The sequence below is a fragment of the Crinia signifera genome, chromosome 6 (assembly GCF_055691185.1).
Source record: "Crinia signifera chromosome 6, ASM5569118v1, whole genome shotgun sequence".
Lineage (NCBI taxonomy): Eukaryota > Metazoa > Chordata > Amphibia > Anura > Myobatrachidae > Crinia > Crinia signifera.
Window position 1 is genome coordinate 256,478,092 of NC_139222.1, and position 13,762 is coordinate 256,491,853.

Consider the following 13,762-nt stretch of genomic DNA (forward strand, 5'->3'; position numbering starts at 1 on the left):
AAACAATACCTTCTTGCAGTGTCTCAAATTGACTGAGCACAAATAATTTAAGTGGATAATGATCTGGATGGGGAAATGTATATAATTGTAAAATTAGATTTAATTTCTTTTCTCAATTGCTGTAACCACCACCAACACCTAATATGTGTTGGTCAAGTGTAAGATGGACAAGATCAGAACTTACATTACACCAACTGACAGAGCTCTTGTCAGTTTTCTGTGGTACACTTTTCAAAAATCCCACTCTATTACAGATGTCAGCAATACAATTCATTCAAGAATCCACTTAAAAGAGCAAGATATAAATGTCCAATCAAAATAAAGATACATACAAAGAAAAACCTATATAGGACCATGATAACTAGCAGGAGCTTAAAAAAATGAAGCCAATACTCACATAGACCTGGGTAACTGGAAGCTTGCTACACTGTATCCAAACAGCCGAGTGAATGCCTGTGTTAACAGGAAGCTATATATAGGCCCAAGCTAATGACGTCACTTCCTATCAATCATAATCAGAATAAAGGGCATTTAAGTTCACTATAAAAGGGACAGAACACTGATCCCCACGATTATAATAAATCCCAAATCCCCGCTGTATGATCATTCCTAATACAGTGCTTATTATAGACAGGAACGAACGGCGCTGCCGCCGTGCGTTCCAAAACAGCGCCATTTTAGAAGGGGTGAAACGCATACGCGTCGCCCCGTCGCTTAATGATATCGTCACAGTGCCCTCTTTAGGTTGTGACAGACGGCGTGAACGCCGTGCGTTGCAAGTTGACGCCATTTTGGTTAGGTGGAACGCATATGATTCCCCTGGGTGCTTGTTATATTGGTCTTGCGGTTCAAACCGCCACCATCTTAAAAACCATAACCAGGAAGCTTCCACAATATAATTACCAACGACTTCTTTATGGGCAAAAATAGTAATAATACGTCCTAAAAAAAAAATTATTAACCCATATCCAGTGGGTATAGGAACACAGAGCCATGATATATATTAGTTTAGTTTAGTTTAGATGCGTTCCATATCGCCATCCTCTAGGCGATTATGGAACGAAAAAAACGGATGTGGGGGTACTATAGAATTTATTAACGCCTAAATAAAGACTACAGTAATTTCCATAAATATGGAATACAATATTGGACTCTAAATGTGACCTATAGGTGTCCTTTTAAGTGAAAAAAAATATTATACCTGTACCTTACGATACAGCCTAAAAAAAACCCAAAAAATATTTTTATTATTTTTCCTTTAAAGTGTACTATATAATTAATTATTTTAATAGAATATACCAACCTAATGAGTGCACAATATGTATTAATTTATAGTGACCTATTTATAATAGACATGAAGTGTTAATGGTTTTGACCATAAAAATGTGTACAGGGTGTGTACTAATTTAATATAATAACCTAATGAATACAAAAATACGTGAAGTACATATATAAATTAGATTTACAGTAAGATAAAAAAATCTGTGAAGTTAACCGGTCTTATACTTATCTTAATTAACTCCCCTATAATTTGAAAAATTTCAAGAAGTGAAAAATCTAAAAATATTAATAGACTCTAACTTTATTTGATAATGTGGGCAGTGACCCCATTACACTGAAGGGTGGGAAGGACCCCATAAAAGTCCCTGATTATCCCCCCTAACTGACTAATAGACTCATTTAATTAAAAAAAAACTTAAACAAAGCATAATAATTTTGTTTAAGTTTTTTTTTTAATTAAATGAGTCTATTAGTCAGTTAGGGGGGATAATCAGGGACTTTTATGGGGTCCTTCCCACCCTTCAGTGTAATGGGGTCACTGCCCACATTATCAAATAAAGTTAGAGTCTATTAATATTTTTAGATTTTTCACTTCTTGAAATTTTTCAAATTATAGGGGAGTTATTTAAGATAAGTATAAGACCGGTTAACTTCACAGATTTTTTTATCTTACTGTAAATCTAATTTATATATGTACTTCACGTATTTTTGTATTCATTAGGTTATTATATTAAATTAGTACACACCCTGTACACATTTTTATGGTCAAAACCATTAACACTTCATGTCTATTATAAATAGGTCACTATAAATTAATACATATTGTGCACTCATTAGGTTGGTATATTCTATTAAAATAATTAATTATATAGTACACTTTAAAGGAAAAATAATAAAAAATATTTTTTGGGGGGTTTTTAGGCTGTATCGTAAGGTACAGGTATAATAATTTTTTTCACTTAAAAGGACACCTATAGGTCACATTTAGAGTCCAATATTGTATTCCATATTTATGGAAATTACTGTAGTCTTTATTTAGGGGTTAATAAATTCTATAGTACCCCCCACATCCGTTTTTTTCGTTCCATAATCGCCTAGAGGATGGCGATATGGAACGCATCTAAACTAAACTAATATATATCATGGCTCTGTGTTCCTATACCCACTGGATATGGGTTAATAATTTTTTTTTTAGGACATATTATTACTATTTTTGCCCATAAAGAAGTCGTTGGTAATTATATTGTGGAAGCTTCCTGGTTAAGGTTTTTAAGATGGTGGCGGTTTGAACCGCAAGACCAATATAACAAGCACCCAGGGGACGCATATGCGTGCCACCTAACCAAAATGGCGTCAACTTGCCATGCACGGCGTTCACGCCGTCTGTCACAACCTAAAGAGGGCACTGTGACGATATCATTAAGCGACGGGGCGACGCGTATGCGTTTCACCCCTTCTAAAATGGCGCTGATTTGCAACGCACGGCGGCAGCGCCGTTCGTTCCTGTCTATAATAAGCACTGTATTAGGAATGATCATACAGCGGGGTTTGGGATTTATTATAATCGTGGGGATCAGTGTTCTGTCCCTTTTATAGTGAACTTAAATGCCCTTTTTTCTGATTATGATTGATAGGAAGTGACGTCATTAGCTTGGGCCTATATATAGCTTCCTGTTAACACAGGCATTCACTCGGCTGTTTGGATACAGTGTAGCAAGCTTCCAGTTACCCAGGTCTATGTGAGTATTGGCTTCATTTTTTTAAGCTCCTGCTAGTTATCATGGTCCTATATAGGTTTTTCTTTGTATGTATCTTTATTTTGATTGGACATTTATATCTTGCTCTTTTAAGTGGATTCTTGAATGAATTGTATTGCTGACATCTGTAATAGAGTGGGATTTTTGAAAAGTGTACCACAGAAAACTGACAAGAGCTCTGTCAGTTGGTGTAATGTAAGTTCTGATCTTGTCCATCTTACACTTGACCAACACATATTAGGTGTTGGTGGTGGTTACAGCAATTGAGAAAAGAAATTAAATCTAATTTTACAATTATATACATTTCCCCATCCAGATCATTATCCACTTAAATTATTTGTGCTCAGTCAATTTGAGACACTGCAAGAAGGTATTGTTTTTTATGTATTCTCTCTGTATGTATGTATTTTTTTATTTGTTTTTTATAATGTACATTTTATGTATTTATTGTGTAATTTTTTTGGGGGGGTGTGAACCCGATGCAATTATATATTGCTTTATTTATTATTAATTGATTATATAGAAGTAATCAAATGTTTTAAAAGGAAAATATACTTAGTGGTGTCAATTCGATATGGCAAATGATGATAATGTTTTTGCATAGAAATATGTTTTTTGCAAATGGTATTTTGTATTGGTTTTCATTTTTTCATCTTCATTGTCCTCCTCTTCCTTCTGAATCTCTTCTTCAGCTAAAATGAGCTACACATGTCCCCTCCAGTGTTTATTTCTGATATACTTTATTGTTACTTTTAGAGCAACTGCAGCTTTGATAATCAAGTCGTCTAATGCCCCTGATGAAGTCACGTAGCTGACGAAACGCGTTGGGTCTGCTGTTGTACTGAATTATCACAGATTTTGTCAAATTGATTCTTATATATGATTATACCATCACTGTATTTTCTATGAGCCGTGTTGTGGACTTTTATTAAATTTTTATATTGTGTAAAAAAAGTTGTGTACTTTCACTTTTAAGCGCACTCTGTTCCTGTTCTGTATATATATATATATATATATTTCATTTTATTTTTTTGGTCAATTAGCGCCCAATCAACCTCTGTTTTTCAGAGGTTATATAGTTTCAGTGGAGTGGAGGGTATGGAAGCCAGACTGGAATAGATCAAGCAGGGAGTTGGAGGAAAGAAAGACAGTAAGGCTCAAAGAATTTAGAGGCAAAAGGGAGGAGAGAAATGGGTCAGTAATTAGCTAGAGAATTAGGATCAAGTTTTTTTTAAGGATAGGAGAGACAAGAGCATACACGAAGGTAGAGGGGGCAGTACCTGATGAGAGGGATAGATTAAATAGGTGGGCAAGATGGGAACAGGCAGAAGGAGGGAGGAAGGGGAGGAGGCAGGAGGGGATAGGGTCAGATGGGGAGGTGGTTAGGGGGATGAATGCACTTGTCCACACCTCGCTCAATTTAGTCACACGTCCATTAACCAGGCCCGTCCTTGCTCTTGACAGCCCTATCTATGGGGGCTGCTTTTTTGCAGAATGTACTAAGCTCTGGTACTTTCTGCAAGAGTTTCTGTGAGATGTAGGAAAAGAGACAGCAGGTCCTGGAGTCCCTCTGGGAGTTCCTCCAGTAGTAACGCCCCCCCCCCCCCCCCCCCCACACACACACACACAATTAAGATAATATGGACAGAGGCCAATCCAACTACTCTGGGGAAATTTTACTAAAGATCATTTTTGGGTGCAATCAGTGGTGGCTCCAGAGGTAGGACTGCAGCACAGTCCACAATTCAAGTAGGGAAAAAAACACAAACTGCTAGTTAGTCAGTTTGGAATGGCGGTGCATACCTTCCAACATCTGAAGGGTAGAAAATCGGTACACATTCAGAAGGGGGCATGGCCATTGACAAAAAGGGAAAAGGGGCGTGGCCCCTTTCCGAATGTGTACTAGGCTTTTTTCACAAAAAAACTAATGGGGGAAGACACCAGACTGGGGAGAGAATAAAAGCTGAACTCCCTGTCAGCCTGCAACTTGAGCTGATTGGCTATCAGTGCCAATAGTCAGGCCAGGTAAGAGGCATGATGGGTGGAGCGGCGATTGGCCAGGAAAGCTGTCACTCAGAGGTTGGTCTGCTGCTGCAGTTACTGCTGGTTGCCCTTGTGTCACTAGCACTGAGAGGACTTTCCAAGCATCCCTGGCTGGAGTTGCAGCCTCAACTGCCCTATCATCAGGAGACTGGATTTGTCATCCAGCCAGCTGCCCTTAGCATATAACGACCGTTTCCACTGCACTTTCGGCTGCCCTATCATCAGGAGACCAGCCTCCCGGCCCCCTGCACTCTGGTTAGCCACAGTGCAAGCAAGCCTAGCTGTGCAGCCAGCCCCTCTTCTCCCGGTGCCACCTCCCGGCCCCCTGCTCTCTGATTGGCCGGCATGCAAGCAAGCCTAGCTGTGCAGCCAGCCCCTCTTCTCCCGGCGCTGCCTCCAGTAACCTGCCAGTGCTTATGAATTGGCTGTTTACCTCCGAGATGGGAGGAGGCACATGCGAACAGGAGCGTAATCTTCAAAAAGCGATATATATATATATTCCTTTGTACCGGCTCTCCGTCTAATGAAGTCTAGTGCGCCGGGTGTCAGTACCAAACACTCGTCGGAGCGAGTGTATAGATAGCGTAGCAGGGGGGAGTGCTGCACTCACAGCATCTTGTACAAATAAATTTCAGCAGTCTGATGTACAATAGGATTTTATCTATTTTTTTACACCATTAATCAGCTCGATGCCCACAGCCCAGGGGCATCGAGGACAGCCCCGGGCTTCAGCATGGGCAGGTAAGTTCTGGAGGGGGGGGACCCCTTCTTTGGGGGGTCCCTACTCCCCCAGGGCCCCTGCCCATGCTGACCGGTCAGAGGGCTGAATGCTTTGGCCGGGGGGACTTGTATAAAAAGTCTCCCCCCGGCTGTGGCATTACCCTGCTGGCTGGTTGGGCCCGGTGCTGGTTCTTGAAATATGGGGGACCCCCAGTCATTTTGTCCCCCGTATTTTGGGAACCAGGACCGGCCTTTGAGCCTGGTGCTGGTTTTATAAAATCCAGGGAACCCCAACTTGATTGTTCCTTTGATTTTATGATACCAGGACCGGCTCTTTGAGCCCGGGGCTGGTTATGCTCTGGAGGGGGGACCGCACGCCGTTTTTTTTTTAATTTTATTTTTTTTACCCAAAATCGCATATATGAAAATGCGCACATTTTCATGACTGAAAATCGCCCGAAATTTTTTTTTTGCCGATAATTCGCATCTCATTACATATGCGAATTCGCGGCAAAAAACGCGATTTTTAAAGGTGCGATTTCTGGCGAGTTTGGAACTCGTCCAAAAATCGCACCCTATTACATTCCGCCCTAGATATATAGATAGATAGATAAATAGATAGATAGATGATTAAAAGACCAAACTTTGACACTGTTATTATTAGACTGGTTTATGGTTATGCCATACCCTGCTTTAATGCCACCCACAGTATCCACAGAACAGTTCCCCTGGGGTGGTGTGGTCCTGTCTATTTTGTCAGTCCCGGGCCCCATAACTTATGATGGTATCCCTGGTCCTTAGTAAATTTGCTATCAACTAAATTGCATATTTTTCACATAAAAAGAAAAGGCTAAATTGATTCAAACGGACATTTAGTAAATATGTGTGTGTTGGTTGGAATGTAGAAGGAATCCAACAAGAAAATTCTGAGAACAAAGATTCATTATATACAATCTCCAGTTGCTCCCTAGTAAGGATAGGAATTAGCATTGTATAAGAACACTCACCAAGTAGAAGAACGTGACATGATCAGATTTAGGATCCCGGCTCTTGATATCATATTCCACAGTCACTGGCAGATCGGAGTCACAAGGAATTTTCTCTGAATTTATATTTATGTTCAGAAAACTGTGACTCTCAGAGTATAAGGAGACCAGATACATTAATGCCAGGTGCTGCCTATGAAAGCCCACATCACCCTCACGTAATGCAATCTTTGCCTGAGGACAAAGCACATAAGAAGAGTGAAACCACCTGTAAATGTGTGCAATAAGTTAGACGTACTATAATATAAATGACACTTTTTGCAATATAAATTATTGGTAACATTAATCAGCTCCTTTAAGGGACAACATGCTGGAGACATTGGAGGTTGTTCAGACCTAATCGCTGGGCTGCGATTTCCCAGGCATGACAAATACTGAATGGCTGCACATGCATACAGATTGCTGCACACATGGGTGAGGCACTCGACCGATAAAATGCAGCATCTGTTTTTTTAATCGCTGTCCGTTCACAAGTTGATTGACAGGAAACTGCAGTTTGAGGGTGGATCAGAAATACACAGTCTTGCCCAAGCATTTTCAGGTAGGGTGTGTGGAATCAGCTTGGAACCCTGATCAGCCTGATTCTATTGCACTGGCCGAGTAGGTCTTGGGTTACACACAAACTGGTAAAATCATTGAATGGTGAGTGAGATATTATCAGATGATCGCAGGCCTTTCGCAGGCTTACTCAAGGCAGGATATAACTCTGGTGGGGAGGGGGCTACTGATCGCAGGGCTCTGCAAATGAGCAGAGAAGTGATCAGATCTGAATAACCCATTCATTCCCATCGTCCAGATGAAGAACACCTCCCGGTACCTTCATTTATCCAAAAATAATCTCAATGTCACCACAAACCACCATTTGTTCATTCCATAATGGATCCATATGTCTGTGACCGTATCTCCCAACTTTTTCTTTAATGAGCAGCAGGAGCTGCTGTGCCAGAGGTGCGGGTGCTTTTAAAAGGGGCAGAGCCTTGCATGGAAGGGCATGGCCTTATACTGACGGGGTGTGGTTCAGCGCCAGGACCCTCATCCACGACCTCCATTTTCTTCACTTGGACTAAGCCGCATTCAATGCCGATTCACCTTTTTACATTTTTAGAAGCTTTAGTAAATGTACCTCTTATACTCTTAACATAGCTCAGTATGGGTAGCTGTATACTATATATTAGACTCGACAGAAGCAATAGATAATTATATGAATAACCCTAATGCTGGGCATACATGTGCAGATAAAATGCCTGTCAGCCCAACGGGCATTTTATATGACAACATGAGACCCTGCAGATATTAAGTACATACACTGGGGCTCATACAGTATATAAGCGAGTGAGAAAACCTGTTGCGAATGTAAAACTTGATGAATCAGCCCCTTAATCTGAGTTAGAAGTAATGCAAAAGTAGAGCAAGCATCTGTGCATCTGGACAAACCAAGGGTCTGATTTAAATTGGTTGGCTAAGCAGCGTAAATTTGCCTGTGTTCGCATGGGGATGCCCATCGTTTTACTGGGTGCACCAATGTGTTTGTGGGCACTCCCAGGAAATGCTGAGCTACTCCATTCGGCATTCCGCTGCCCACCTCCATCCCCCACCATGCAAACGCCTCAATGACTTACAATATATGAATGCGCTGAGCCAAAACATCAGTCCCGATATGAATACGCCACGGACCTATCAAACCTGAATCATGCCCCATGTTGCAATGCAGGGTAAATACGGTCTGCTTTATTACGTTGCCTACAATACTGGAAAGCTTTATTTATACACTGCAATGTACAGTAGCTTTCAGTTTGGATACTACGCTCTCAAATATAACCCTGAGTGCAGATGTTACATCTGCCCCCACTGCTGCTGCTGAGAAGTATGGGGGGGGGGGATTATTTCCTTATGTACATGGAAAAATTAGGAAAATGTGATAGCCCCACCTTGTTGCAGAGTCACTTACCGTTAATGATAGGTGGCCGTCCCATGTAGAAGTGTTGAGTTCACCATGAGCAATTCCATTGTTGTCAGTCAGCAGATCTGCCAACTTTTCACTATATCCATCCATATATATGGATACGGCTTCATTTGCTACGGGCTGTTCTTTCTCATCAACAACATGCACCTGATGAGGATAAGTGCAGAAGGAAACCTTCATATAATGAAAGTAACTACATATTCAGTAATATAATGATCTCAGGAGCAAATGCAGGAAGAAGGGTTTACTTATGTTTGAGCAGTGGCATAGCTACCGTAATGCAGATCCCCATGGCTGCTTGGGGGAGCAAGTGGAGTCTGTCGCAGGCACCGCCGGTGCTCATCAGGCGAAGAAGCAGGGAGGGTGGCTCCAGCGGCATATGAGCTCCGGGAGCCGTTACAGTCACAGGGTGCACTGTGCGCGGCAGTCTCCTGGCGCCCGCTGAGAGCCACCCACCAGCAACCTCCCATCCAGCGGGGTCTGTCGCTCATCAGGTGAAGAAGCAGACGGCACACGAGCTCCGGGAGCCATTACTGTCACAGGGCGCACTGTGCGCTGCATTACTAGCTCCCGGCACCCACGAGAGCCGCCCACCCACCACCAACCTCTGTTGTGTCAGTCTTGCTGGATTCATTATATATTTTTGTATTTGCTTTATAACTTTTACTGTAAATTCTAATCTAATAGAGGACCCCTATAAACTCTATGTATTTATATATTTTTTTTTAATTTAGAGCAAAAACTTTTTCCTCCACATGTCTATGGAAATGTAATTACCTTGAAGTGGAATGGAGCACCTGTAATGTAATAGTAAGCAGGATCCACAAATGTAATGGTTTTGTGTTTTTTTATACGGGGTGCAGATGAGGCTTTCTCAGTGTGACCTATAGGAAGACAAATACTGTGTTAGTACACATTTACTGTCACATATGGTAAAGACTAAAGGGACCAAAACACAGGGCAATTCCAGGGCATTTTCTAAGTGATCTGACTAGAACACTTAGAAAATACTAAAATCGAAAATACTAAAATACTAAAATCTACCCCTCGTTTCCTGATCGCTCTCCTTCCATCCTAACTCATATCTCCAACTGTCTCTCTGCTGTCTACTCTTGAATGACCCAGCGCTTTTTTAGACTTAAAGGGGGAAATTTACTAAAGGAAATTTGTAAAAAATAGGTGTATTTGTATCCAGAAATACACTTATTTTTGACATTTACTATCCTGAAAATACGGCAATTCGTATTCGTATTGATAGCTCATCAATACAAATACAAATTGCCGTATTTTCGGAATAGTAAATGTCAAAAATAAGTGTATTTCTGGATGCAAATACACCTATTTTTTTACAAATTTCCTTTAGTAAATTCCCCCCAAAATATCAAACACTAAGCTGACCTCTTCCGACCCTCCTGCATAAAACCTGACCATCTCTCATCCTAACCTGTTTATGCTCACCTCTCCCCCTTCTGTGTTACCCCTGTCTGTCTAACCCTCCCCTTTAGAATGTAAGCTCTCACGGGCAGGGCCCTCTCTCCTCATGTGCCTTTCTTAGAATATATAAACCACTGCCACCCTGATAATTGCTTCAGTGTCCTGTCCCCTGATGCAACTATCTGTATTAACCATGTACTTGTCCTAAACTGTCTTGTAATGTAATTTTGTTTTGTGTTTGCTCATAACTATACTCTGTAAAGCGCTGCGGAATTTGTATGCGCTATATAAGAAACTGTTAATAAATAAATAAATAAATAAAATGCCCCTACATCGCTCCAGGTGTAATGGCCATAGCGATAGTGTTACATGGCCCCACGCATCGCTATTGCCTGGCAATTAATATCCAGCTTGCTGGATAAATCTAGTTAGATTGATGTTCAGGGACAGTGGGCCTTATTCTGATCGGTGCGGCCGGATCCGAATATGCGGCCAGGACCGTGCGTGCGAAACCCCGCCTTCCATACGGATCGCCAACTCCGTCCGTACACGGTAAGAAGCTGGCCGAACGGACCGCACGTGTATTTTTCACAGAATACGCCTCCACCATCTCAGGGAACCTCCGCCATCATTCGATGGTCGCAGACCATCGAATGCAGGACCGAGTGGTCCACCAGCTCCCGCAACCTTAGACCACACGGACATTTTTCCGTGCAAAAGCAGAGATCTGGGCGGGCAGCTGACATTCGGCGATGTCATATGCCCGCCCCCTACACTTGCATCACGGCCGCATTACCATACGTACGCCCAGCGTTTGCATGGGAACGCCCATAAAACGCGGGGCATATGCATATGGTAATGAGCCCAAATAGCCCATCACGCCCCTCTCCACCCCCTGTTCGGAGCGTTTACATTTCATGCGGGATTTGGCCGTACGCCCCGCTCGCACATGCGCAGAGACGCCTCTGCACATGCGCAGACACAAAACATCGGCGGCACGAACGCACGCGGATATTACCGCACCGATCAGAATAAGGGCCAGTGTTCTCCGATGAGAATACTGGCCCTTATTCTGATCGGTGCGGTAATATCCGCGTGCGTTCGTGCCGCCGATGTTTTGTGTTTTTTTTTTTTTGCAGCGCTGAGCAATCTTGCAGAGCGATCCAGCATCAATCAGATTGTCCAGCGAAATCACCCCATGTGTAGGCTCCTTAAGTTTGCACAATTGTTTCCTAAAATGATCACTGATTTGTCAGGGAATTGGCAAAATCCAACATGTTATGAATCCCTGACTAACCAGTTCCAATGATTTTTGGGTCAAAATCAGCAAATCGAGGATTGCCAACGTTTTGGATTTTTTCCGATTGGCCTGACCCATCGATTGACAAAAGGGGCAGCTGTTTAAACCCCAATTTATTGCATATGTATGGGGGTACAAAATTGATTATTTGGGGAAAGACTTCCTACTTCCATAATATACAGGAAAGAAGTGGGGACATATTTTTTGGAATGTCATTTTTGCATGCACCTTATATTTTCTGTGGCCAGTGGCAGAACAACACTGCAAGGAGTTCAGTAAATATGGGGCCCTGAGGTAATGGAGGAGGAATGATTCTGATCCCCTTGTCCCCGAGGCATTTGCAGTTGCACTAATCATGTCACAACCAGGGAGAATATTGTAAAATAAAATAACTCTGGGTAGTCTAAGGCAGGGGTGGCCAAACCAGTCCTCAAGATCTACCAACAGTTCATATTTTTCAGGCAACCTGTGGATGTGTAGAATGTGTCAGTTAGGAGTGAATTTAGCATGTTTAAAAATGTGACAGTGACAGACTGCACCTGTGCTCCAGCTACGTGATTTGGAAATGTGGACCATAAGCAAATCTCGAGGACTGGTATGGCCTGAGGGGTGGTCTAATGCTGTTGACTAATGGAAAGACTTCAAGTAGCACACAGTGTCACACCCTCCTGTGGCAGCCATTCTGTCAGTGCATTACTAATAACCAGCTTGAGTACACAGTATAAGGTTCTGTACAGTAGCTCTGGAATTTACAGTATGTGCAGTTACTAAACCTAAGCAGATTATATGGCCTAATAAGTGACCTCCTGTCCAGCCCATGAGAAGTAACTAAAGATACATCAGAAGTATAGAAGACTCAATTGACCATGTGGAATTGAAATATGCATGAAAAGATATATTGATAAATATTTAAGAATCACACAGATAAAAGAGAAGGTACATGATGGGGCGAGCGCCAGCGATCTGAGCAATGCTAGATCTCTCACATCGCTCAGCAAGATCACACAGCGATGAGCAGCGATGTGTCAGCGATGTGTGCTGAGTGATCTGGCAGGGCCGGTGTTCTCCAGTGAGAACACTGGCAATCTAACTAGATATATACTGAATGCAGTATAAATCTAGAATGTGCTGGGCCACACATCGCTATCGCTATGGCCCCTACACACGGAATGATGTAGGGTCATTTTCTAAGAGATCTAGTCAAATTAAGTCAGATCGCTAAGAAAATGACACAAAATCACTACTACTAAAGTATGTAGTAACTCTTACCTGTACCATCTTCTGTCAGTGATGCTGAAAACTGTAAATGTTCTAAATTTTCCTTAGAAAGTTTAAAAAAACTAAGGTCAATCTCCTTGGCCAGACATCCTTTGCTGTCAGTCTACAGAGGATAAGATAAAAACAATGAATGATATAAATGCAAGGTTTGGTGAGGAAGCCAAAAATACTGTATGCAGAGTGGATTTCCAAAGAATAGATGTTAAGCTACTTTCTAGTAGGCAGGTATTGACTCAGTATCTCCTACTGGGTCCGGTATGAAATGCCGGCGGTCGGAATCCCGGCGGTCGAAATACCATCGCCGGAATCCCGACCGCCGCAATGCCGACAAGGGGGGTGCATGGATCTCCCCCCCCCCCTTGCAGGCTCGATGCGGCCGCCACGCAGCAGGCCCGGTGCCTCTGCACACTATTTTATTCTCCTTCTATGGGTGTCGTGGACACCCATAGAGGGACAAAGTGCTGGCATTGCGGCGGTCGGGATTCCGGCCGCCGGGATATTGACTGCATCCCCTCCAACTAACCTGCAGCTGCACAATACATAAATCTGCTTGGCTGCAGTGGTCCCATATAATAATTACTAGTAAGCCAGCTCGAAGCAAATGCTTTGAAAGCTAGTTTCCTCTGTGAGAAAGAGAAAGAGATGTAGTTTCACTTGCTGCCAACAGATGGCAGTGTTTTGGAGATACACGGACGCTAGACATATGGATTATGCATAGCTCACATTAAAGGCTTTCCAGATATCCCGCCATGTCCCTTGGTGCTAAGTTGTAGGAGATGATAAAAAAATATTTCATGCCAGCAAAAAAGTGTTGTGAGACCAATCCCCAGACATTTAGGGTATAGAGGACTAATGGTTGAACGAATCTATTTAGATGCCTAAAAATATCTGTCAGCATTTAGATTGACAGTAACAGATCAACACAAGTGAAAGCTTGATG

General features: G+C 42.3%; 1 protein-coding gene across 1 annotated transcript in view; it reads right to left on the minus strand.

Annotated features, from left to right (window-relative positions):
• The window catches only part of LOC146009229 (pregnancy zone protein-like), a 152,219-nt gene that overhangs the window by 89,352 nt on the left and 49,105 nt on the right, over positions 1-13,762 (minus strand). Inside the window, exons 9-12 of the mRNA XM_083149391.1 lie at positions 12,814-12,925; positions 9,588-9,694; positions 8,796-8,957; positions 6,809-7,021 (exon numbers count right to left, since the gene is read on the minus strand). Coding sequence (XP_083005517.1) covers positions 6,809-7,021; positions 8,796-8,957; positions 9,588-9,694; positions 12,814-12,925 — 594 coding nt within the window. The remainder of the gene's footprint in view (positions 1-6,808; positions 7,022-8,795; positions 8,958-9,587; positions 9,695-12,813; positions 12,926-13,762) is intronic.